This window comes from Molothrus aeneus, chromosome 8 (assembly GCF_037042795.1).
Source record: "Molothrus aeneus isolate 106 chromosome 8, BPBGC_Maene_1.0, whole genome shotgun sequence".
NCBI lineage: Eukaryota > Metazoa > Chordata > Aves > Passeriformes > Icteridae > Molothrus > Molothrus aeneus.
In genome coordinates, this window is record NC_089653.1 from 35291471 (window position 1) to 35317604 (window position 26134).

At 54.8% G+C, this 26134-nt stretch overlaps 1 protein-coding gene across 1 annotated transcript in view; it reads right to left on the reverse strand.

Moving 5' to 3' along the window:
* Nucleotides 1-15830, reverse strand: part of TCERG1L (transcription elongation regulator 1 like) — a 63220-nt gene extending 47390 nt beyond the window's left edge. Inside the window, exons 1-3 of the mRNA XM_066554700.1 lie at nt 15525-15830; nt 13924-14070; nt 12449-12629 (exon numbers count right to left, since the gene is read on the reverse strand). Of these exons, the coding sequence (XP_066410797.1) occupies nt 12449-12629; nt 13924-14070; nt 15525-15830 (634 nt within the window). The remainder of the gene's footprint in view (nt 1-12448; nt 12630-13923; nt 14071-15524) is intronic.
* Nucleotides 15831-26134: the final 10304 nt, after the last annotated feature.

Consider the following 26134-nt stretch of genomic DNA (forward strand, 5'->3'; position numbering starts at 1 on the left):
AGAGAGAGAGAGAGAGGGGTGAGATCTTGGGGTCTCTGCTGCTCACAGTGACCCCGAGATGTGTCAGAAAGTCTCTTTTCCCAGTCCGGCGCTCGAAGAAGGAGTCAGAGCTCTACATTTCTTGGTCTCAAGGTTGTTTATTGTTCCTTATCTATAAAATTCTTTCTCCTCTCCAGCCAAGGTCCACTCAGCAGGACAGACAGAGGCACTCTGCCCGCCCCCAGGCTGGTGTTAATTTTTTATACTAAAAACTACCTGTACAATATTTACAATTACTTCCCAATACCCATCACCTATGTTAGACAGTGAGCTTCTACTCTAAACCAATCCAAAAGTGCCAACCTCACAGCAGAAGATGGAGGCCAAGAAGAAGAAGAAGGAGAAAGGCTGGACACGCCCAGTTCCCTCCATCTTGCCCCCTAAACCCCCATGCTAAAAACCTCAAAAATCTGTTTTTCACCCTGTGGTAAATTCACTATCATTCTACTTAAACTTAAACTTCATAGCTTATAATTCTTCATATAAAGTTAGTAATTGTTTATTTCCAAAAGCTAAATCAAAAGCACAAGAGTTTTGAGCTCTGTGCCAAAGTCTCTGAGCCCCCTGGGCAGGGCCTCGAGCCCTCCAAAGCAGCCAGAAAAAATTTCCTGAGTCTGCAGAGCCATTGCAAACCCTGCTGGCCACGTTCCTGTGTCCCTGCTGCAGGTGGCCCTGCCTGGGCAGGGGTTGGGCTGATCCCAGAGGTGCCCCAAGCCCAGCTGTGCCTGAGCCATTCCTGAGGGACCCAGAGCCCCTTTGGTGATGGTGATTCCAAAGGACCCAGAGCCCCTTTGGTGATGGTGATTCCAAAGGACCCAGAGCCCCTCTGGTGATGGTGATCCCAAAGGACCCAGAGCCCCTCTGGTGATGGTGATTCCAAAGGACACAGAGCCCCTCTGGTGATGGTGATTCCATGCCCAGCTGGTGGCTGGAGCATTTCCTGCCATGGAACCCCACAGATGTGAGCACATCGCCCACAGGGACAAGGCAGCAGTGACTCACACTCAAACTGTGCAGAGTTATTACATTTAAATGAAAAAACTTAATAAAAAAGGCAAATATTTGAACACAGGGAACACAGTCATTCTCAACTTTGCAAAGTGTAACTGTCTGATGGCAAATCTGAATTTATTCCTTGCTATATTAGGCACCCACTGCTCCCTGGCCTGCCTGGCTGCTCTGCTGTGTCCTGCACACAAATCCCTGAGTTTGACAAGCTCCACATCTCATCTCCTTCATCCCAAAACCACAGCATGACGCTTCATGGAATCCCTGAAGCTGGAAAACCCTCCCAGCCCATGGAGTCCCAGCTGTGCCCCATTGTCCCCAGCCCAGAGCTCTGAGTGCCACCTCCAGGTGACACCTCCAGGGATGGGCACCCCAACCCTCCCTGGGCAGCCCCAGGAATGTCCCAAACCGAAGCTCAAACACCCTGCAGCCCCTGCACCATTCTGTCCCCAGCCTGACAGTGGCAGGGAAGACCTTCAGAGCTCAATCTCGGCTAATTAAGTTAAATAAACAAGAACAGCAGTGCAAAACTCTTGAGGAGCAGAGCAAATCTGACGAACAGCAGCTGTTCCTCCCTCCACCCGAGCTCGGGATTCAGGAATTAAGCAATCATCAGCTTCCTGTGGCATCCAGCAAAGCCCAGCCCGGGTGAAACCCTGCAGGAGCTGGGAGGCAGCTGAGGCTGCAGGAACCCCCAGCTGATCCCACTGCAGCCCCTCCCTCAGCCCGAGGGTCCCTTTCCATGTGCACCCCAGGAAAGCAGGGAGTGGGTGCTGGGGAGGGAGGCTGTGGGTGGGGGATGCAGCCCCTGCACAGCTCCAGGCAGGAGAATCCCAGCAGGGACCTGGGCTGAGATCACAGCATTGGGGATGGGCTGGGAGGGACCCCAAACCCCCCCAGTGCCAGCCCTGCCATGGCAGGGACACCTCCCACTGTCCCAGGTGCTCCCAGCCCCAGGGTCCAGCCTGGCCTTGGGCACTGCCAGGGATCCAGGGGCAGCGCCAGCTGCTCTGGGCACCTGTGCCAGGGCTGCCCACCCTGCCAGGGAACAATTCCCAATTCCCAATCTCCCATCCAGCCCTGCCCTCTGGCACTGGGAGCCATTCCCTGGCTCCTGTCCCTCCATGCTTGTCCCCAGTCCCTCTGCAGCTCTCCTGGAGCCCCTTCAGGCCCTGCAAGGGGCTCTGAGCTCTCCCTGGAGCTGCTCCTGTCCAGGTGAGCACCCCCAGCTTTGTCCCAGCCCTTTACAAACAATTATTCCCCAACAAAATACGCCCTGCATTAGCAAAGCAGAAGTTTTAGTGTTTTCATTGTCACCAAAAAAAGCCCATTATTTCCACAGTCATTATTCCTCCATGCCAAGGAGCACCTGCAGATGCACTAAGTAACAGGCCAAACAAACCCCACAAATATTTAAGTTTTGATCATTTAGCAATGGATAAATGAAAACAGATTTTTCTGCCAGACCAACTGGCAGAAATTAAAAAAAAAAAAAAAAAAACAAACAAAAAAAAACCATCAGTGTCCAACCAATCCAAGTGTTAAACAGAAGCTCATTGTTCATTCACCTGGGGAGTGGAACAATCCTTCAGTGGGGTCAAACACCTGCCCTCCAAGAGCCTGTGCTCATTCCCAATTCCAGCTGTCTGCTGCTGGGAGAAACCCACAAAGCACCTCCTGTGAAAGCTAATGCTGTCTGCAAACACGACTCTGCTGTGCCTTCCTGCAGGGCACATGAGCAGGAAGGTTGTTTACTTCTCATTTGATTCTTTTCTTCTGGAGAGGAGGATGTGATTTCCCCAAAGAGGGCAGGAGAACAGGAGAGTGATGTGAGCTGGGCAGGCACAGCCTGCGCCGAGCTGGGCTGCTCATTAAACTTGCATCAATGCCCTCATCAAAGTTTCATCGCTCAGCTGAAAGAGAAGTTTGGGTGGTTTCCCCTCCTTTGATGGAGCTCTCACTCTGTCTCTCCTGGTGCATAACTCCAGGGAGGAAGGGCCATCCCTGGGGGCTCAGAGCTGGGGAGAGCACGGGCAGCATCCCCAAACACAGCCCAGCTCTGCCCAAGGCACTGCCAGCTGGGCCAAGGCTCCCCCCACGCTGGGGGCACCCACCTGAGAGGTTCCCCTCACAAAAAAACCAGACCATGCTGTGGGTTCTGCCCAAAAAGGCCTTGAAAGGGTTTTAGAGCTACCATCAATCACCCAGCACCCACAGGGGGAATTCTGAAAGTCACACGCCATGAAAAGAGGAGTCAAAGACCATCACTGATATCACCATCACTGATATCATCATCACTGATATCACCATCACTGATATCACCATCACTGATATCGCCATCACTGATATCACCATCACTGATATCATCACTGATATCATCACTGATATCACCATCACTGATATCACCATCACTGATATCACCATCACTGATATCATCACTGATATCACCATCACTGATATCACCATCACTGATATCACCATCACTGATATCATCACTGATATCACCATCACTGATATCACCATCACTGATATCACCATCACTGATATCACCATCACTGATATCGCCATCACTGATATCACCATCACTGATATCATCACTGATATCACCATCACTGATATCACCATCACTGATATCGCCATCACTGATATCGCCATCACTGATATCATCACTGATATCGCCATCACTGATATCACCATCACTGATATCACCATCACTGATATCACCATCACTGATATCACCACTGATATCGCCATCACTGATATCACCATCACTGATATCGCCATCACTGATATCACCATCACTGATATCATCACTGATATCGCCATCACTGATATCACCATCACTGATATCGCCATCACTGATATCGCCATCACTGATATCACCATCACTGATATCACCATCACTGATATCACCATCACTGATATCATCACTGATATCACCATCACTGATATCATCACTGATATCACCATCACTGATATCGCCATCACTGATATCGCCATCACTGATATCGCCATCACTGATATCGCCATCACTGATATCATCACTGATATCACCATCACTGATATCATCACTGATATCATCATCACTGATATCACCATCACTGATATCATCACTGATATCGCCATCACTGATATCATCATCACTGATATCACCATCACTGATATCATCATCACTGATATCACCATCGCTGATATCACCACTGATATCATCATCACTGATATCACCATCACTGATATCATCACTGATATTGCCATCACTGATATCATCACTGATATCGCCATCACTGATATCATCACTGATATCACCATCACTGATATCATCACTGATATCACCATCACTGATATCGCCATCACTGATATCGCCATCACTGATATCGCCATCACTGATATCGCCATCACTGATATCATCACTGATATCACCATCACTGATATCATCACTGATATCATCATCACTGATATCACCATCACTGATATCATCACTGATATCGCCATCACTGATATCATCATCACTGATATCACCATCACTGATATCATCATCACTGATATCACCATCACTGATATCACCACTGATATCATCATCACTGATATCACCATCACTGATATCATCATCACTGATATCACCATCGCTGATATCACCACTGATATCATCATCACTGATATCACCATCACTGATATCATCACTGATATTGCCATCACTGATATCATCACTGATATCGCCATCACTGATATCATCACTGATATCACCATCACTGATATCACCATCACTGATATCACCATCACTGATATCGCCATCACTGATATCACCATCACTGATATCATCACTGATATCACCATCACTGATATCACCATCACTGATATCACCATCACTGATATCGCCATCACTGATATCGCCATCACTGATATCACCATCACTGATATCACCATCACTGATATCACCATCACTGATATCATCACTGATATCACCATCACTGATATCACCATCACTGATATCACCATCACTGATATCATCACTGATATCACCATCACTGATATCATCACTGATATCACCATCACTGATATCGCCATCACTGATATCGCCATCACTGATATCGCCATCACTGATATCATCACTGATATCACCATCACTGATATCATCACTGATATCATCATCACTGATATCACCATCACTGATATCATCACTGATATCGCCATCACTGATATCATCATCACTGATATCACCATCACTGATATCATCATCACTGATATCACCATCGCTGATATCACCACTGATATCATCATCACTGATATCACCATCACTGATATCATCACTGATATTGCCATCACTGATATCATCACTGATATCGCCATCACTGATATCATCACTGATATCACCATCACTGATATCATCATCACTGATATCACCATCGCTGATATCACCACTGATATCACCATCACTGATATCACCATCACTGATATCATCACTGATATCACCATCACTGATATCACCATCACTGATATCACCATCACTGATATCACCATCGCTGATATCACCACTGATATCACCATCACTGATATCACCATCACTGATATCATCATCACTGATATCACCATCGCTGATATCATCACTGATATCGCCATCACTGATATCATCACTTATATCACCATCACTGATATCACCATCACTGATATCACCATCACTGATATCATCACTGATATCGCCATCACTGATATCATCATCACTGATATCACCATCACTGATATCGCCATCACTGATATCACCATCACTGATATCGCCATCACTGATATCGCCATCACTGATATCATCACTGATATCACCATCGCTGATATCACCATCACTGATATCATCACTGATATTGCCATCACTGATATCACCATCACTGATATCATCACTGATATCATCACTGATATCGCCATCACTGATATCACCATCACTGATATTGCAATGAGGGGAACATGCAGGACTTTTTCCAGCCATGGTGTTTTCCCCAGGTCATGGCACACCCTGGCAGTGAGGTGCCAACTTCTCCTCTGAATCCCAGAGCCACTGGGGCTGGAAAAGCCCCCCAGGATCAGAGTCCCAGCTGTGCCCCATTGTCCCCAGCCCAGATCTCTGAGTGCCACCTCCAGGAATTCCCTGGACACCTTCAGGGATGGGCACTCCAACCCTTCCTGGGCACATGCAGTGTTCCTGTTCCCAAAGCCATCCTCAACACCATCCTGTTCCCATCACCATCCTCCCCCTGCTGTGCCTGCATCCAGCCCAGCCCCTCACAGCCCCCCCAGCCCAGCTGATGTCTCTAAGCAGAATTTTCACTACTTTTAGGTTGGATTCTCTGCATTTTTAACTCCAGGGCTTCGGGCAGAATTCAGTGTCCCTTCCTTTGACCTCAGCTGCAGATGGAGCCCAATGGTGCCACTGTCACCCTCTGAGAGCAGACAGATGTTCCCAGGTGTGTCAGACAGGTGCTGATCAGTGTGCTGAAAGCTTCTGTGCATTACAGCCTGCTGGGCAATGTCCTGGCACCTCCTCCTGGCACTAAGCTGGGCTTCTGCAGCCTGAGCTGAACCTGAGCTGAGAGGGGGCACCTCCCCACAGACACCAGAGACCCCAAAAGGGCCAAGGCAGGCGCAGGGACACGGGTGAGGTGGATGGATTCTGCAGCAGGGAGGTGATGTGAAAATGTGACTGAGACAGGACCGGCGTGGACACTGCCGTGGATAAATTTGGATTTGTGCAAAATTTTCACCTCGTGTGGAACAAGTCTCCTTCTCAACCTGACCTGTGCCTTTGTTTAGAGGTCCTAAAAAACTCTGAACACCCTGATATCCTTGCAAAGAGAACAAACACAGGGATATCCCTGCAATGGAACAGACACAGGGATATCCCACTGCACAGGGAACAGACACAGGGATATCCCACTGCAATGGAACAGACACAGGGATATCCCACTGCACAGGGAACAGACACAGGGATATCCCTGCAATGGAACAGACACAGGGATATCCCTGCAATGGAACAGACACAGGGATATCCCACTGCACAGGGAACAGACACAGGGATATCCCTGCAATGGGAACAGACACAGGGATATCCCACTGCAAAGGGAACAGACACAGGGATATCCCTGCAATGGGAACAGACACAGGGATATCCCACTGCAAAGGGAACAGACACAGGGATATCCCACTGCACAGGGAACAGACACAGGGATATCCCACTGCAATGGAACAGACACAGAGATATCCCACTGCAATGGGAACAGACACAGGGATATCCCACTGCAATGGGAACAGACACAGGGATATCCCACTGCAAAGAGAACAGACACAGGGATATCCCACTGCAAAGGGAACAGACACAGGGATATCCCACTGCAAAGGGAACAGACACAGGGATATCCCACTGCAATGGAACAGACACAGGGATATCCCACTGCACAGGGAACAGACACAGGGATATCCCACTGCAAAGGGAACAGACACAGGGATATCCCTGCAAAGGGAACAAACAAACGCAGGGATGTCCCTGCAAAGGGAACAGGGATATTCCTGTAAAGGGAAACAAACACACCAATAGCCCTGCAAACACAAACAAACACACCAATAGCCCTGCAAAAGCAAACAAACACACCAATAGCCCTGCAAAGGAAACAAACAAAGGCAGGGATGTCCCTGCTTTCCTGATCTCCCTGCTTTCCTGATATCTCAGCTTTCCAAGGGGGTAATCAGCCGCTGGCACTGTAAGCCACTCAGTGACTGCCAGGAGCAGCCCTGCTCACTTTGCTGCTCGTGTGCAGTAAATAGAAATCCCTGGCTGCTCCCAGACAGCCCTGCCCTGCAGGCACCGAGAGCTGCATTCATTCACACGGAGCTCCCGGGGTCAGGAGGGATAATGTTATGGAAAGGGCAGAACAGCGGCCTTGCCCATAAACACATCGCTCCTGGGGTTATTGCTGTCATTGAAGTGGGAAAACAAACTTCGCTCTAAGTTTCTCTTGATTTGAGGAGATAACGGGAAAAGCACCAAAAACCCATAAGCTTAATGAGCAAAACAAAAACTTCGTGAAAGCTGTGGTTAAAGCCAAGCATTCCCAGACCTAATAAAGCACTTGGCTGGCAGTGCTTGAATGCTCCACAAACAAAGAGAGGTTTGATGGCTTTTCAGGGACATGAATGGGGTCCTGCTGTGCTATTCTCTGTCCCCAAACAGGGAGCCCCAGCACACGCACTTAAATACCAGATAATCCAATTTGGGAAGCCAAAACCCGAGTGCTTATAAATGGGGATGTGCTTCAAACACAGAGCTGTGCTTAGGAGATACAGGAGGTCAGAGGTCCTGGGTGGTGTATTTCATGAGAAAACAGAACCCAAATTCAACAGCGAGCAGCCCTATTTCATTCATAATCTGTCAATGGAATTACCTAGCAAGCGGGGCCCGTGTTTGGATGTGTATCTGCACGTCAGTGCTGACACTGTCTTGATTCTGTAAAGGGTACTGCCATCAGGACAAAAAGACATGAATGAGAGGGATCAGAATGTAATTTCCTTGGGATGCCCCACCCGACATCCTCATCTCCATGCAGGAGACACGTGGAACCCAATGAGCTTTAAGGTCCATCCCAGCCCCAACCTTTCCACAATTCCATAAAACCTCCCCAGATACGGCATCAGAACATCCCCTCCGGCAGGGAGCATTGGTGGCATGGTCCAGGAGTGCCAAACCACCCCAGCACAGCTGCCAGTGACACCGGTGAATGTCCTGTGCCACAGGACCCTGGGTTCCACCCTGGAGTGTTGGAACCCCACCACGGGGCCCTGCCAGCGCTCTCTCACCCCATCCAGCAGCCTCTGAGCCCACAGGGATATGCAGGACACCCAGCTGGCACGGGCGCAGTGGCACAGGGCACCTGGCCAGCCCTGGCCTCACCCACACAGCGCAGGAGACAGAAACGCGAATCCTTCCCTCCCAGAAACACCAGGGCTGTCTCTGCAGAAACATGAAATGGTGCCTTCCTCCCCAGAGGAGGAACAGGCACAGGGATATCCCTGCAATGGAACAGACACAGGGATATCCCACTGCACAGGGAACAGACACAGGGATATCCCACTGCAATGGGAACAGACACAGGGATATCCCTGCACAGGGAACAGACACAGGGATATCCCTGCAATGGAACAGACACAGGGATATCCCACTGCACAGGGAACAGACACAGGGATATCCCTGCACAGGGAACAGACACAGGGATATCCCACTGCACAGGGAACAGACACAGGGATATCCCACTGCAATGGGAACAGACACAGGGATATCCCACTGCAAAGGGAACAGACACAGGGATATCCCTGCACAGGGAACAGACACAGGGATATCCCACTGCAAAGGGAACAGACACAGGGATATCCCTGCACAGGGAACAGACACAGGGATATCCCTGCAATGGAACAGACACAGGGATATCCCTGCACAGGGAACAGACACAGGGATATCCCTGCAATGGAACAGACACAGGGATATCCCACTGCAATGGAACAGACACAGGGATATCCCACTGCAAAGGGAACAGACACAGCGATATCCCACTGCACAGGGAACAGACACAGGGATATCCCACTGCAATGGAACAGACACAGGGATATCCCACTGCACAGGGAACAGACACAGGGATATCCCACTGCACAGGGAACAGACACAGGGATATCCCACTGCACAGGGAACAGACACAGGGATATCCCTGCACAGGGAACAGACACAGGGATATCCCTGCAATGGAACAGACACAGGGATATCCCTGCAATGGAACAGACACAGGGATATCCCAGCAGAGGGAACAGACACAGGGATATCCCACTGCAAAGGGAACAGACACAGGGATATCCCACTGCACAGGGAACAGACACAGGGATATCCCTGCAATGGGAACAGACACAGGGATATCCCTGCAATGGGAACAGACACAGGGATATCCCACTGCACAGGGAACAGACACAGGGATATCCCTGCAATGGAACAGACACAGGGATATCCCTGCAGAGGGAACAGACACAGGGATATCTCACTGCAAAGGGAACAGATACAGGGATATCCCACTGCAAAGCCATGAGCCAGGCGTCATTGCCAGGGGCACAGGGCACCCTGCTCCTCAGAAACACACAACACAGAGCACGTAATTCATGGTGTGCACTTCAGCAGAGAATAATAACTGCTGCTCCTCACAGCAAATAGCACCTTGGAGTGGCTTGGGCTGCAGCTGTTCAATTATACACATTAGCCTTGCCAGGCTCCGTGCTCACTCCTGGAGCTCAGGAAGGCTGCAGCTCCATTGAGAAAACAATTATATCATTGCTGATGGCTGGGGAAGGCAGAGCTGCTGCTGCCACAGCGGCTCTGGAGTGAATGCTGCATAGAAACCTGATTAACTGCCCTTGTCCCACCTAACTGAGAACCTGCCCCAGGATCCTCACCACTGCTCCCACTGAGGGCAGATACTGCACAGGGAGCACTTCCAGTGCTGCCATGGGGAAGCAGCTCCTGCTCTGCCTGCAGGACAGGGATGGGGCCACCCTGCAGGAATGGCCACAGGTCCCTGACGAGCTCTGGAGCCCCAAACAGCCTGGGATGGGGTGGACTAGCACCATCAGCTCAACAAGGACGGGAAGGAATTCCTGACTGGCCCTGGCAGCTGGGGCTGCCCCTGGATCCCTGGCAGTGCCCAAGGCCAGGCTGGACACTGGGGCTGGGAGCACCTTGGAGCACCTGGGACAGTGGGAGGTGTCCCTGCCATGGGATGGGTGGCACTGGGGGGGATTTGGGGTCCCTCCCAACCCAAACCACTCCAGGATTCTGTGATCTCATTATTTACAGAAATGGTTGGGGGATTTGAGCTCCTCCCTGCCCCTCTCCCAGCCCGAGGGAGCTCAGCTGGCAGCCAGCACGGAGCCAGCTGCTGCAGGAGGAGCAGGGGCCAGAGCAGGGCTCCTGAGCAGACAGCCATGGGCATGTGCACATGAGGTGGCACCAGGCTGGCAGTGTCCCTGCTCTGCCTGGCACTGCCCCTCAGCTGCTGGCAGGAATGCTCCTGCCTCATATCTGCCACTCTGCATGTGATCAAATACGCTTGTGCACGTTTAAAATACTGAACTATTTTAAAACATTGAAGTCTCTAAAAGGTGCAGGAACAGGAGGGGCTGTGGGTCCCCTGCCCAGACCCCCCTCAGCAGCACACCCATCCTGTGATTCCCCAGGCACCCTGGGTGTGCAGCTGCATTTGTGTGTAAAAAATACCAATAAATCCTCTAATAAACAGAAATGAATTCATACCAGGGTTTCCCCACAGCACTGACTCCTCCAGCTGAGCCCTGGGCAGTGCTGGCAGAGGAGAGGAGGCTGAGCCCCAGCTCTGCTCAAACACCAAAACACAGACCCAGGTGAAGGGGCCAACACGTGCCAGGGCACTCCCTGCTAATTAATGAGGCTGGTAACGAGCCCAGGAGCCAGGATCTCCTCCAGCACACTCTGAACCTCAGCACTGATGGCAAACACCACGTCCTGGGTGCTGCACAGCTCTGAAATGCAAACTGCTTTTGGGGAGAGCCTGCAGAAAGGGGAGCTCTGCTCTCAGCACCAGGGACAGCACCTTTGCTCTGAGGAAGGCAGGAACAACTGGCAGCAAGGCAGTAATTCCAATTCCCAGTTCAGGAGTGTATTTAGAGGCTGAAACATCAGTGGCACTTTTCTCCTCAGCCTTCTGTATAGAACTGCTATTTTAATTTACTCCTGCAGCCACAAAACAGAGATGCAGCCCTGGAATGCATGGTCTGCTCTTGTGCAAGGATAAATGCTCTTTACCAGGTGTAAATCTCGGTTACCTAAAGCATCACAGAATATTTACACAGTAAATATTTATAACTTTTAGTTCTTCTGTTCAGTTATGCAGATTAATGGAATTGATTTCACAAATGACTGAGCCTTAATGAGATGATGGATCCACTGCTCCTCTCTCCTGCTTGCTCTCTGTGCAGAGCCCACCAAACTCTGCAAACGAGCAGCCAGCAGAATCCTACACGGAACCACAGAATCACTGAGGCTGACAGTGATTTCTGTTTGAAAAATAAACTCAGCAGGTGGGGAGTGCTGGTCCCTTCCTGGCAGGGGTCACCAAGCAGCTCCAGAACAGCATGGCACAATCTGCTGTAATTACACCGGGCCCTTTCTTCCTCTCAGAGTCATCCAGAGGCTGAGCTGCACTTGGCCATCAGGGCTCTGCTCAGGGAAGGGATTGCAGCTGAGTGGAAGTGAAGCTCTGCTTTAGAAAGCAGCCCTGCCTCCCTGGGGGATGCACTAAGGGAAAACCACCGAGAAACAGGCAATACTCAATTATTGATGCGTTCATTTCCTGACCTGGGATCAGCTGAGGGGCCAGGACAAGCGTGGGCAGTGGCCTGGAGGCAGCAGCTGGCCTGGCTACAGCCATGGCCACTTGATTGCTCAGCAGCAGAGGCTTCTCAGCCCCCTGGAACAGCCTGGACTCCTCAGGCTGCACCCAGGCCGAATCCAGGGCAAAGGCATTGTTCAGGTAGATCTGTCCAACAGAAAGAAAGGAAAATGTTACAGTCTGAGATCCCAAACTCAGAAATGCAAGTGAGAACAAAACATCTTTAACTTGGTATTTCAGCAGGCAGAGCCTCAGCTGGGGACAAAACGCCCAAGCCAGGGTCCCTCAGTGCTGAGGCTGAAGTGAAGTGACCACTGAAAAATTAACTGGCTTTGACAGGACAGATCAGCTGCTGCAGCTGCATGGGAGGCCAGGGATGCCTGGAGGCAGAGCTGTCCTGTCACGGCCACTCCTGGTCCTGACACGGCCACCCCGAGTGACCCCATCAGCACCAGGGACAGCAGCCACCTCCCCAGCCTGGGGACACGGGGGTGAGGAACAGGGGGACAGGGGGACAGGGGGACAGGGCACAGAACCAGCGAGGGACAGGGAGGATAGAGCACAGAACCAGTGAGAGACAGGGGGACACGGGGACAGGGCACAGAACCAGCGAGGGACAGGGAGGATAGAGCACAGAACCAGTGAGAGACAGGGGGACACGGGGACAGGGCACAGAACCAGCGAGGGACAGGGAGGATAGAGCACAGAACCAGTGAGAGACAGGGGGACAGGGGGACAGGGCACAGAACCAGCTGAGGGACAGGGAGGATAGAGCACAGAACCAGTGAGGGACAGGGGGACACGGGGACAGGGCACAGAACCAGCTGAGGGACAGGGGGACAGGGCACAGAACCAGCTGAGGGTCAGCAGGGACAGGGCACAGAACCAGCTGAGGGACAGGGAGGATAGAGCACAGAACCAGCTGAGGGACAGGGCACAGAACCAGCTGAGGGACAGCAGCACAACGCCAGATGTTCAGCACTCAGCTGGCAGAGGGGCAGATGTGGGGACCAGAGGTGGGATGGGGACACGGGACCCCGAGGGCCACCCCGGCACCAGGGATGTGGCAGCACCCATGGTGACACCGCTCTGCCAGCCCCTGAGTGTGGCAGCCTTTTGGGGCAGACAGTGGGAAAACCAGGGAGAAAGGGACGACGGAAAACCCCCATAATCACATCTGGCAGGAAAATGAGGACGTTCTACCCAAAGGAATAAATATTAGCGACATTTTAGTCCTGTTAAAACTTGGGAGCAGCGAAGCTGCAACTGCTGCTCCATCACCTGCCCCTTCCAGCATCCCAACATTCCTCCTCCGCAGGGCTCTCCTGACAAACACCGAGCTCTCACACCCCTGAACCCACAGCACTCTGCAGCTCATGTACTTGATGTACTCCATAAAAAAAGCCCCGAAAGCCCCCGGGCAGGCCAGGCTCGCACTTACTTTGCAGCTGGGCAGCCTCTTCTCCATCCAGCCCTTGCCGGCGTGCGGCGGCACCGCGGCGCTGTACACGGGCGGGAGCACCGGGACGAATTCCACGCTGGAAGAAGGGGAGAATCCCACAACCGGCGAATGAGCTCCAAATATCCACTTCGGAGGGGACAAAAAAACCAAACAAACACAAGAGGAAGGGTCAACAAAAGGATTTTACCCCGAGCAACCGATGCTTTCCATGATCTCCTAATTACGCGACGGAAAATGTCAGGGATGTCCCTTCAGCCCGCCCAGGGTTTGTGTTTCGCTGGGCACGGCAGGGTGAGAGCTCGGAGCGGTTCGGGAAGCCCAAAGCACAGCCTGGAGCAGGGCACACCGGCAGCCGGGGCTCCCCTGCTCACACTGAACCGTACAGCGCCAGCAGGAGCCTGAAAATGCGTCGGGAGAGCCAAAGGAAACGCAGGAATGTATTTTTTTCTCAACTTAAATTCGCCCGGCAAACGGGTTCCCACAGCAAAACCACCTCTGCAGGTTCGTCGAGCGGTCTCCCGCTGGGGAATAATTGATGTTCCCGTTTCATTAGAGCAGCACCGACTGTTTTCTCCCGAACCACAAGAGACGCTCGAGCTCGAAAAGGCTGGAAATCATCACACGGAATCGAGCGGACGCCACAGCGCTCGCGGCTCGCGTTTATTTTTACTTCTGTCTACCCAAAAACATAAAGCCGAGGCAAAACTGCGCGCACGGCTCCGAGCCCTCCGCGGAGAGGGGCGAACACCCGGCTGAGGGCTCCGCTACCGCGAGCAACCTCACGGCAGCAATTAATAATTGAAATATTCATCAGGGAAAGCACTGGCGCGACACGCTGGTTCCAGTGACACGGCTCAAAACTTTCGTCTTTATAAATATTCACAGAACGCTCGGCGGCGGTGCTGCCCCGGCTGCCGGAGCGCGCCGGGAGCATCGCTCCCGTTGCGGCCGCAGCTGCGGAGAGCGCATCCTGCAGCCAGTGGGGAGCCCAGCCCCGCCGGAGGGACCCGCAGCGCCCCTGGCAGCCCCTCTGCCCCCGGAGAAACGCCCGCCGCACGCTCCCAGAGCCGCGGGAAGCGCCGCGGTCCGACAGACACACGCGGGGCGCGGAGCGTCGGGAAGGGGTGCAGGGCTGGGGAAAGGGGGAATGCAGAGCTGGGGAAGGGGATGTGGAACCCAGGGAATGGGGGAGGCAGAGCTGGGGAAGGGGGAATGCAGAGCTGGGGAAGGGGGTGCAAAGCATCGGGAATGGGGGATGTGGAACCCGGGGAAAGGGGAATGCAGAGCGTGGGAAGGAGGGGATGCAGCGCCCCGAGGGAGGGGGATGAAAAAGCCAGGAAGGGGGGATGCAGAGCCCAGGGAAGGGGGGTGGTGTGGAGCCCCGGGAAGGGAGCTGTAGAACCCGGGGAAAGGGGGATGCAGCGCCCGGGGAAGGGGGGATGCAGAGCTCGGGAAGCGGAGGATGCAGAGCCCGGGCAGCCCCCGCCGCCTCCCCGCAGCCCGCGGGCGGGGGTCTCGGTGCCGGCGCCGGGCAGCGGCTCCGGGAAAGTTGTGTCCCCGCACGGCGGCTCCGCCCTTACCTGGCCGTGCAGGAGCGGGTCGGCGGCCGCGGGCAGCAGCGGCAGCAGCGGGGGCTCGGCGGGGCCGCGCCAGCCCGGCCCGGGCCGCACCAGCGCGGGGGGCGGCAGCAGCAGCGGCGGCCCAGGAGGAGGAGGAGGAGGAGGAGGAGGAGGAGGAGGCGGCGGAGCGGGGGCCCCGGCGGCGGCAGCGCCCACCCGGAGCAGCCCCGCGGCCGCGGGCAGCACCCAGGCCCAGGGCGGGGCGGGGGGCTCGGCGGGCGGCGGCCACAGCAGCGGCGGCGGGCGCGGGGCGGCGGCCGGGAGCATCCTGCATGGCCCGGGATGGAGCGGGCTGCGAGCGCCGCGCTCCGCTCGCCTCCGCCGCCCGGCGCAACTCCGAGCCCGCGGCAGCGCGGACAGGCTCCGCCCGGCGCGGGGAGAGCGGGGCGGGGAGAGCGGGGCCGCCCCGGGGAGGGGCAGGGACGCGGGAGGGACGGACGGACCGACGGACGGACGGACGGAGGGAAGGAGAGAAGGAGGGAGGGGGCGCCGCCCCGGTGCAGCCCCCGCTGGGAGCGCGGCCGTGCCGCGTTCGGTGCCGGAGCAAGGGGGATTCTCGGGCAAGGGGGATTCTCGGGTGATCCCCGGGGGCCGCAGGTGCGGAGGCAGCCCCTGCCCTCGGGGGATGGCAAAGGAGGCTGGGCTGCGCCGGCATCCCCAGGTTCACGGAGACCCCTCGCCATTAAAACCCCCCAGACGCCCCCACATCTCCGACCTCCGGGGGTCCTCAAGCTGCTGGCCATCCCCAGAAACCCCCAAACCTTCCCGAGACCCCCGATCTCCCCCTTCCCCAGGCCGTGCGAGTGCCGCGGCATCAGCGAGTTCAGGTGTCCCACGGCTGCCCCTCAGCCGAGACCCTTCCGGCGGCAGGGAAAACAGCATGGAATGAAACTGCCAGAGGACAGGCTTGGGTGGGATAGCGGGAGGAAATTCTTCCCTGGGAGCAGGGGCACAGGTGCCCAGAGCAACTGGGGCTGTCCCTGCATCCCTGGCAGTGCCCAAGGCCAGGCTGGACACTGGGGCTGGGAGCACCTGGGACAGTGGGAGGTGTCCCTGCCATGGCAGGGGTGGGAATGGATCCCTGGATGGGCTTTAATGTCCCTTCCAACCCAGAACAGTCTGGGATCCTATGAATTTCATGGCAGACAAGCGGAGAGGAGCCTGGTGCCGCTGCTGCTGCCCGAGGGCGGCTCCCTTGTCCAGCCCAGCCCAGGTGATTCCAGGCTGAGCCCCCCGGGGCCACCAGTGTTCCCTTACAAACCAGTGGGTTTGTCCCTTATAAACCTGGGGGTTTTCCCACCCAGCCCCTGTGTTTGTCCCTTACAAAGCTGTGGGTTTGTCCCTTACAGCCAAGGGGTTTTTCCCTTACAAACCTCTGTGTTTGTCCCTTACAACCTGTGGGGTTTGTCCCTTCCAGCCCCTGGGTTTGTCCATCACAAACCTCTGTGTTTGTCCCTTACAAAGCTGTGGGTTTGTCCCTTACAGCCAAGGGGTTTTTCCCTTACAAACCTCTGTGTTTGTCCCTCACAACCTCTGGGTCTGTCCCTCACAAATCTATATGTTTGTCCCTTACAACCCATGGGTTTGTCCCTCACAACCTGTGGGTTTTGTCCCTTCCAGCCCCTGGGTTTTTCCCTCACAACCCCTGGGTTTGTCCCTCACAAACCTGTGGGTTTGTTTCTCCTGCCGTCTCCTCCCTGCTGTGAAATGAAGGAGCTGAGCGAGCCTCTGCTGACGGCATCACAGCTTCCAGCAGCTCCAGCAAAAAATTAAAGGAATGAATAACAGCAAAATGGGCCAAGCCTGAATTCACACAACACACAAATGTTTCAGCTTCATGGTTTAAGATCATTGCAGAGGAGTTTGATTCCCGTGGCAGCAAATAACCTTAATAAAGGTAATATCCTGGAAGTTTTGGAATCAGATGATGATCATCTGTGGCTGAAGAGGAGATCAGGGAAATGCATTGGTTCTAATTACCCTGAGAGACACTGGGAGATGGAGATTGGAGTAATGCACAAAACGACAGAAATCAGATGAACAGAGGATCACTGCTAAATGTTTCAGTGTGTGGCTGTTTGTAAAACTCAAAACCACATCCCGGTAATTGGGACTGAGCAGAGGAACGGAAACACAATGACAAAATCAACAGCAAAAAACCAACAAACAGAAAAAGGGCTGTTCCCTGTGAAATGCAGTGGTGCTTGAGGAGCTGCGCTTGGATGCAGTGGGGGAAAGGCACCTGAGACAGCTGATCAGTGTCACCTCAGTGCACACCTTGGCCCCTGAATACTGAAAAGAGCACTGCAGGCAGCCAAAAAGCCAATTTAGTGCTGAAATAAAAGGTTTAGACCCATCATCTTCATTTTTAAGTCTGAAAAATGAGTCTGAGCACTCCAAAGAGACATGCCTTTTGTTAATATCTACATTATGGATTTCTCTCCCTGAGGGCATTCTTCACCACTTCTCCTCCTGCCGGGGCTGTCTGGTGAGACAGTGTCGGGTGATGACCAAACCCTCTGGTGCCGATGCACCAATGACTCAAGGAAGGGGTGCTGTGGATCAGCAGCATCGCAGGGAATCCCTTTCATTTGGAGCGCTGGCCACGGACAGCCCTCAGCAGCACAGCCTGAGGCATCCCGGGGAGCCCTGAGTGCAGTTGCACCTGCGGCGCCTGTTTCAGCCTCTGGAGGTGCCAACAGCGCCCGGAATCCTGGCACAATCCGCGCTCAGCCAAGTCCCAGTGAACAGATCCCTGCCCATTCCCAGGCAATAAATCCCTGCCCATTCCCAGGCAATAAATCCTTGTCAATTCCCGGTGTGTAGATCCTCGTCCATTCCTGGTGAATAAATCCCTGCCCATTCCCGGTGAATAAATCCCTACCCATTCCCAGTGAACAAATCCCTGCCCATTCCCAGGGAATAAACCCCTGCCCGATCCCAGTGAATGAATAAACCCCTGCCCATTCCCAGTGTGTAGATCCTTGTCAATTCCCAGTGAACAAACCCCTGCCCATTCCCGGTGAATCAATCCCTGCCCATTCCCGGTGAATCAATCCCTGCCTGTTTGTGCGCTCTGAGTCCCGGGGCAGCATCAGGGGCCGGGAATGTCCTCGGCTGATGCTGCGGGACAGAGGAAGGGTGAACACACCCTGATTCCCCCTGATCCATCCCATCCCCTTATCCCATCCCATTATCCCATCCCATCATCCCATCCCATTATCCCATTATCCCATTATCCCAGCCGTGTGCGGAGCCCCAATCGTGCCGGGCAGCGCTGGCACAACCCCGGCCACCCGAGTGACCCTGCGGGGCACCGAGGGCATCATCGCGGGCAGCTCCAGCCCAGTCCCGGCCTAACCCCGATCCCTGCCCGCCCCTTGGCTGCCGGCAGCGCTGAGAAGCGAGACCCCGGAGGGAGCAAAGCGATCCACGCTGCTCCAGCTGTGCAGGACAGCCAGGGCAGCGAGCCCAGCCCGCCGGCACCACTCGGGGAACAACGGGAACTCCCTGCGCCCACGGCTTCCATCCCAGCACTGCGGCTGCTCCTGCCCTCCTGCACAGCTCCTCGGAGTCTTGGATCGATTCCCTCTTTTGGGTTTGGGGATCAACCCCCATATCCCAAACTGCAGCAGCTACCCATGGGATTGCAGGGCTCCCATGGGATTGCAGGGCTCCCATGGGATTTTGGGGCACCCAGGGGATTTCAGGGCACCCAGGGGATTTCGGGGCTCCTGTGGGATTTTGGGGTTCCCAGGGCATTTCAGGGCACCCAGGGCATTTCAGGATTCCCATGAGATCTCGGGGTTCCCAGGGAATTTTGGGGTTCCCGTGGCATTTCGGGGCTCCTGTGGGATTTTGGGGTTCCCATGGGATTTTGGATTCCCAGGGCATTTCGGGATTCCCAGGGTATTTCAGGATTCCCAGGGGATCTCGGGGTTCCCATGGCATTTCGGGGCTCCAGGGGGATTTTGGGATTCCCATGGCATTTCAGGATTCCCATGGGATTTCGGGGTTCCCAGGGAATTTTGAGGCTCCCGGGGAATTTTGGGGCACCCATGGCATTTCAGAGTTCCCATGGGATTTCAGGATTCCCATGGGATTTCGGGGCACCCATGGCATTTCAGAGTTCCCATGGGATTTCGGGGCACCCATGGCATTTCAGGGTTCCCACGGGATTTCAGGGCTCCCATGGGATCTCGGGGCACCCGTGACATTTCGGAGTTCCCATGGCATTTCGGGGCTCCCGTGGCATTTCGGGGCTGCTGAGGGTGCCTGTGTTGGGTGCTGCAGCAGCTCCCACTGCTGCTCCGAGCGCACGTCCAGCTCCCACTGAGCAGAGCCCCGGGCAAACACATCAAATCGAAGACTGACAGAAAATGACCCCTTGTTCCGGCTCCTGGGTGTGAAATCCCCGCTCTCTGATGGGATTTTTGCTGAATTCCATTGATTTCCATGAGCCTTGTTACAGCCCCATTAAGAGGTATCAAATAAAGAGGAGGCAAATGAGGCGTAGCTCCAGAGCAATGAAAATCCCGGCAGGAGCACCTGTGTGGGCAGGACTCGAGCCTCCCCAAGAGCCTTTCTCACTCTCAGGGATGGTGGGGATTGCCCGGGCTCCTCGGGAGGCTCCCCCAGCTCTCCAGCAGGAGGTGACCTCTGCAGCCTGGGTGGAAGAGGATTCAGCAGCATTCCTCCTGCAAAATCCCCTCTGCAGAGCAGCAGTTTCCCTTCGACTGCACTCAATCCATTTGTTTTCTGGTATTTATACAATATTCACAAGCTGGTTTTATCCAAAGTTGGAATTATTGGCACCAAAACTTCAAACTCTGGTAATTTAGGAAGGAAAAACAAACGAGGGCTCACTGCCCTTCAGCTCCTGGGCAGCTGAAAGCAGGGCAGGAAGGCACAGCCAAATACAGAATCCCAGACTGGTTTGGGGTGGGGGGACCCCAAATCCCACCAGAAACACCTTGCCCTGTCCCAGGTGCTCCCAGCCCAGTGTCCAGCCTGGCCTTGGACATTTCAGGGATCCAGGGGCAGCCACAGCCTCTTTGGGAAACACCTGAGTCCATTCCCTCAGATCCTCAGTTTCCTCTAATCCTGTTGGATGCAGAAGTTGAATCACTTTTCATCTTTAACACCAGCCCAGGTGCAGGGTAAGGCTTGGCAGGGTTTGCACACAGAAGGATCACTTTGGGTAGCTGTGAGAAGAAACAGAAAACATTCAAACCAAGAGAAATACAAAAAAAAAAAAAAAAAGAAAAAGGCATCTTTTGTGTGTGCATGAGAGGAGAGGCTGGAAACATTCTCTTTGTGAATTGGAGAATAAAGAGCACAGTCAATGGGGCGGGTTTGCTTTGTACCAGCTCCTTGGAATCCATCTCCAGTGCAGGGATTTAACCCTTCTGGGGAGGCAGCCCCTGTGCCACTGCACAGCAGCAGAAAGATAAAAGAAAAGCAGGATAAAGATATCTGCCTCTGCCCCCCTTTGTGCCAGAGCTCTCCTGAGAGCACACACGGCTCTCTTGGATCCAGCATCCATTCAAAAGCCTCCAAAGAAGTTTCCATGCTCAGCTGGGGGCTGAGCAGTCAGCAGATGCAGCAACTCAGCTCCTCTCTACATCCAGGAAAAGGGGGAGGATGGCTCAACCCAGCCTCAATGGAGCTCCAAATTCACAAAATACACCAGGGGGGAGATGCCAGGGAGGTGGGGGCCTCCGTCAAACCCTGGCACTGCTGGCACAGGTGCCCAGAGCAGCTGGGGCTGCCCCTGCATCCCTGGCAGTGCCCAAGGCCAGGCTGGACACTGGGACACCCTGGGACAGTGGGAGGTGTCCCTGCCATGGCAGGGCTGGCACTGGGGGGGTTTGGGGTCCCTCCCAGCCCAAACCAGGCTGGGGCTCCCTCATTCCGTGGATCTGCTGCCCTGGGGCTGCTCCAGAAGGGCCCCAGGGCCAGCCCTTCTCCTGTCCATGGCAGTGTGTCCTGGCAGGCGCTGCTGACCACAGCAGGACAGACAGATTCCCTCCTTCCCTGCCCTCCCCAGAGGCTGCAGGCTGGCTGGAGGGCTCTGTGGGTCTCCAAGGAGACACTGCAGGCACACAGCGTTCTCAGGCTGCACCTTTGAGCCCTCCAAGACACAGACGTGGCACCAAGGGCTGCAGGAGAAGCTCTGCAGCTGCCTCAGCCCCGGCTGGTTCCAGGGGTGCTTCCCTCATTTCCATTCCTCAGCCGTCCCTGCCAGCCTGGAGAGCTGGTCCTTGCACCACCACTCATCTCATAAGCATTCCAGGAACCTCAGGGAGCTAAGGAAGAAATTCTGAGCGTTGCAGCTTCTCGGTGGAGCCAGATCAATGAGTCCACTCCAAATAACTCATCTGGAAATTAACTCTTTCATGAGTTTCAGCAGAACACTTGTGTGAGGAGCTCCAGATATCCTGCTGTTCCCAGCATGGACAGGGACTGCAGGTCCTTGAGGGATGCTCAAGTTATCACAATTCTGGAACCACTGGGGCTGGAAAAGCCCTCCAGGGTCACCAGGTGACCAGTCCCTACCTTGTCCCCAGCTCTGAGTGCCACCCCCAGGTGCCACCTGCAGGGATGGGCACTGCAACCCTCCCTGGGCACTTCCTGAGCCCCCTTTCCATGGGGAAATTCCTGCTGTGCCCACCCTGAGCTGCCCTGGCCCAGCCTGAGGCCGTTCCCTCTGCTCCTGTCCCTGTGCCCTGGAGCAGAGCCCGACCCCCCCGGCTGTGCCCTCCTGGCAGGAGCTGTGCAGAGCCACAAGGGCCCCTGAGCCTCCTTTGCTCCAGGCTGAGCCCCTGCCCAGCTCCCTCAGGGATTCTGCAGCCCCTGCCCAGCTCCTCAGGGATTCTGCAGCCCCTGCCCAGCTCCCTCAGGGATTCTGCAGCCCCTGCCCAGCTCCCTCAGGGATTCTGCAGCCCCTGCCCGGCTCCCTCAGGGATTCTGCAGCCCCTGCCCAGCTCCCTCAGGGATTCTGCAGCCCCTGCCCGGCTCCCTCAGGGATTCTGCAGCCCCTGCCCGGCTCCCTCAGGGATTCTGCAGCCCCTGCCCAGCTCCCTCAGGGATTCTGCAGCCCCTGCCTGGCTCCCTCAGGGATTCTGCAGCCCCTGCCCAGCTCCCTCAGGGATTCTCCAGCCCCTGCCCGGCTCCTCAGGGATTCTGCAGCCCCTGCCCAGCTCCATTCCCTGCCCTGGCCACCCTCCAGCCCCTCCAGAGCTCTCCAGAGCTGCCCCAGGATGCCAGACCTATCCTCAGGAGTGCAATTCATGAGTGCAGGGGGAGGATTCTGGGCCCTGGTGTCTCACAGGGGGAAACTGTCCCCACCCCTGCATTTCATTCGTTATCCCAAGGAAGAACACATGGCTTTGGCTCCTTAATTAGGTGGTTTTACCTCCCCGCATTAACGCAATTATGTCAAAGCTGATTGCAAGTTTTAAACTTCACTTTATCAGCCGAGCAATTACAGTTTTATGGGCTTTATCCTCTTTGCAGTAACTTTAATACACTTTTGTTTCCTAATTATTTCCCTTCCCAGATTATTGCTCTTAAGTAACATCAGCATTACTGCGGGCTCAGGGCTGGAGACAGAGCCCCAGATCCCCCAGCACACTTCCTGCAGGAGCCCAGGGTGCCAATGGCAGCGCCAGGATGCAGAACGAGCTACCAAGAAGCAATTATTCCATCTGGAGCCCTTCCCATTGCACTTCCCCAGCACTAAAGGCACAGAATGGCTGCACAGCCAGAGCTGAGATGGGCTGGGACAAAGCTGGGGGGCTCACCTGGACAGGAGCAGCTCCAGGGAGAGCTCAGAGCCCCTGCCAGGGCCTGAAGGGGCTCCAGGAGAGCTGCAGAGGGACTGGGGACAAGGATGGAGGGACAGGAGCCAGGGAATGGCTGCCAGTGCCAGAGGGCAGGGCTGGATGGGAGATTGGGAATTGGGAATTGTTCCCTGGCAGGGTGGGCAGCCCTGGCACAGGTGCCCAGAGCAGCTGGGGCTGCCCCTGGATCCCTGGCAGTGCCCAAGGCCAGGCTGGGCACTGGGGACAGTGGGAGGTGTCCCTGCCATGGCTGGGCTGGCATTGGGTGGATTTTAAGGGGCTGGAATGTGATGATGTTTAAGGTCCATTCCAACCCAAACCATTCTCTGATTCTGTGATTTAAAAAAAAAAAAAAATGCTTTTTTCTTTTTTTAATTTTTTTTTGAGGAAATGCCCTCAAAGCCCCTGAAAGAGTCACAATCACTGCTCAGCAAGGACTCCTGATTGACCTCAAGCGTTGCATTCCCTATACTTGAACACTGCAAATTTGAGACAGAAGCCTTACAACAAAAAACCAAAGCCCAATCCAGCCCCGTGCCTGGCTGACAGAATTGTTCCTCCCCTCTGCAAAGGGAACAGCTGGGGATGGGGATCTGCTGCTCTGGGCTTGGGCTGTAAGGAGGACTAATAACCACTGAAATCCTCCCTTCCCATTAGGAAATTCCTCTGCTCTGTTTCATTTAAAAGTACCCTGAGCAGCTGCTGGTAGTGCCGTTCTACTGGAGAGGAAAAAAACCAACTCCGTTTCTTTTCAGGATATTTTTGAGCAGATGAAAATGGGAAGAAAAAGGAAGCGTTTGAATGCAGGCAGAGCTCAATCGACAAGCAAAGTCCTAAAGGGAGAAGGGAATCAATCCAGAAGGTCCTGCTGGCAATGACAATTCCATCTGCCACGGGAATTCTCCTTGGTAATGAACTTCTGGGTCTCTTCCTGTGTCCCTGCAGAAAGTGAGGGGAAGGTCCCTGAGGTACCTCAGCCTTTGTGGGCTCTTTTGGGCTTGGGCTGTTTCTTGGCATCTTTAAGGTTTTTCATGTTGGGTTTTTGTTTTGTTTTTTTTTTTTTTTCAGAGAAAACTCAATGTACTCAATGTAAAAAATACCCAAACATTTAACCACAGAGGGGTTTGGTTCCCCAAATCCCTAAGGTGTCACCCTGAGGGCAGTTCCTGTCACCCAGGCCCCTCAGTGTCACCCAGGCCCCTCAGTGTCACCCAGGTCTCTCAGTGTCACCCTGAGGAGCAGTTTCAGCACTGAGGTGTCTCAGGTGTCACCAGGAGGGATAGTCATTCCCCAAATCCCTGAGGTGTCACCCTGAGGGCAGTTCCTGTCCCCCAGGTCCCTCAGTGTCACCCAGGCCCCTCAGTGTCACCCTGAGGGCAGTTCCTGTCCCCCAGGCCCCTCAGTGTCACCCATATCCCTCAGTGTCACCCTGAGGGCAGTTCCTGTCCCCCAGGCCCCTCAGTGTCACCCATATCCCTCAGTGTCACCCTGAGGGCAGTTCCTGTCACCCAGGCCCCTCAGTGTCCCCCAGGCCCCTCAGTGTCACCCATATCCCTCAGTGTCACCCTGAGGGCCGTTCCTGTACCTGCCCAGGTGTGGCGAGGCTCAGCCTGCCCCAGGCAGGGGCAGGAGGTGCTGCTGCCCTGCAGGGCTGTGTGCCAGGGCTGGCAGTGCTGGTCAGACACAGCAGGGACAGCCCCAACACATCAAAGGACAGGAGAGCCCCCCCAGTGCCCCTGTGGCAGGGAAATGGGGCATTTCAGGCGGCTCCTCCCCAAACCAGCGCCATTCATGCATTCCCAAGCTCCCCAGTTTGCTCAGGTTCTGCAGCACAAACTGCCAGGAGCACAGAACATTTCATTGCCTTCATCTCCCAGAAATAATTTGACAGCGCTTGAGGATTTGATGGCTCTGATTACATTATTATTGTTTGTTGAATACCAATAAAAGCTTTAAAAAAACAACTTCCCACAGCTGCTGCAGCAGCAGATGTGCCGTGCTGGGCCAGCACAGGGGACATGGGGGACTTTTCCTGTCCCATGGGATGGGGATTGATCTCCCAGCAGTTCCCTGAGCCCCAGGGCTGCTCCTGTGTGTCCCTGGGGCAGCTGATCCTGATGGAGCTGGGATGGAGCATCCCAGACCAGCCCTGGCTTCACAGAGTTCACTCTGATCCTCCAGACCTTCAGAACCATGGGGTGGGCTGGGAGGGACCCCAAACCCCCCCAGTGCCACCCCTGCCATGGCAGGGACACCTCCCACTGTCCCAGGTGCTCCCAGCCCCAGGGTCCAGCCTGGCCTTGGGCACTGCCAGGGATCCAGGGGCAGCCCCAGCTGCTCTGGGCACCTGTGCCAGGGCTGCCCACCCTGCCAGGGAACAATTCCCAATTCCCAATCTCCCATCCAGCCCTGCCCTCTGGCACTGGCAGCCATTCCCTGGCTCCTGTCCCTCCATCCTTGTCCCCAGTCCCTCTGCAGCTCTCCTGGAGCCCCTTCAGGCCCTGCCAGGGGCTCTGAGCTCTCCCTGGAGCTGCTCCTGGCAGCTGAACTCCACTCTCACAGCACACAGGGTGGAAGATGTGTCCTGGGTGTCCCAGGAGCTCCAAGCAGGGCTGTCCCAGACCCAGAGCCACGCTGGGTGAGGGCCCAGCTGCCCAGCCAGGCTGAGGCCCCGTGCCCCAAGGACAAGTGACCAACTCACAGGGCTCCGAGAGCCCCACCAAGCAC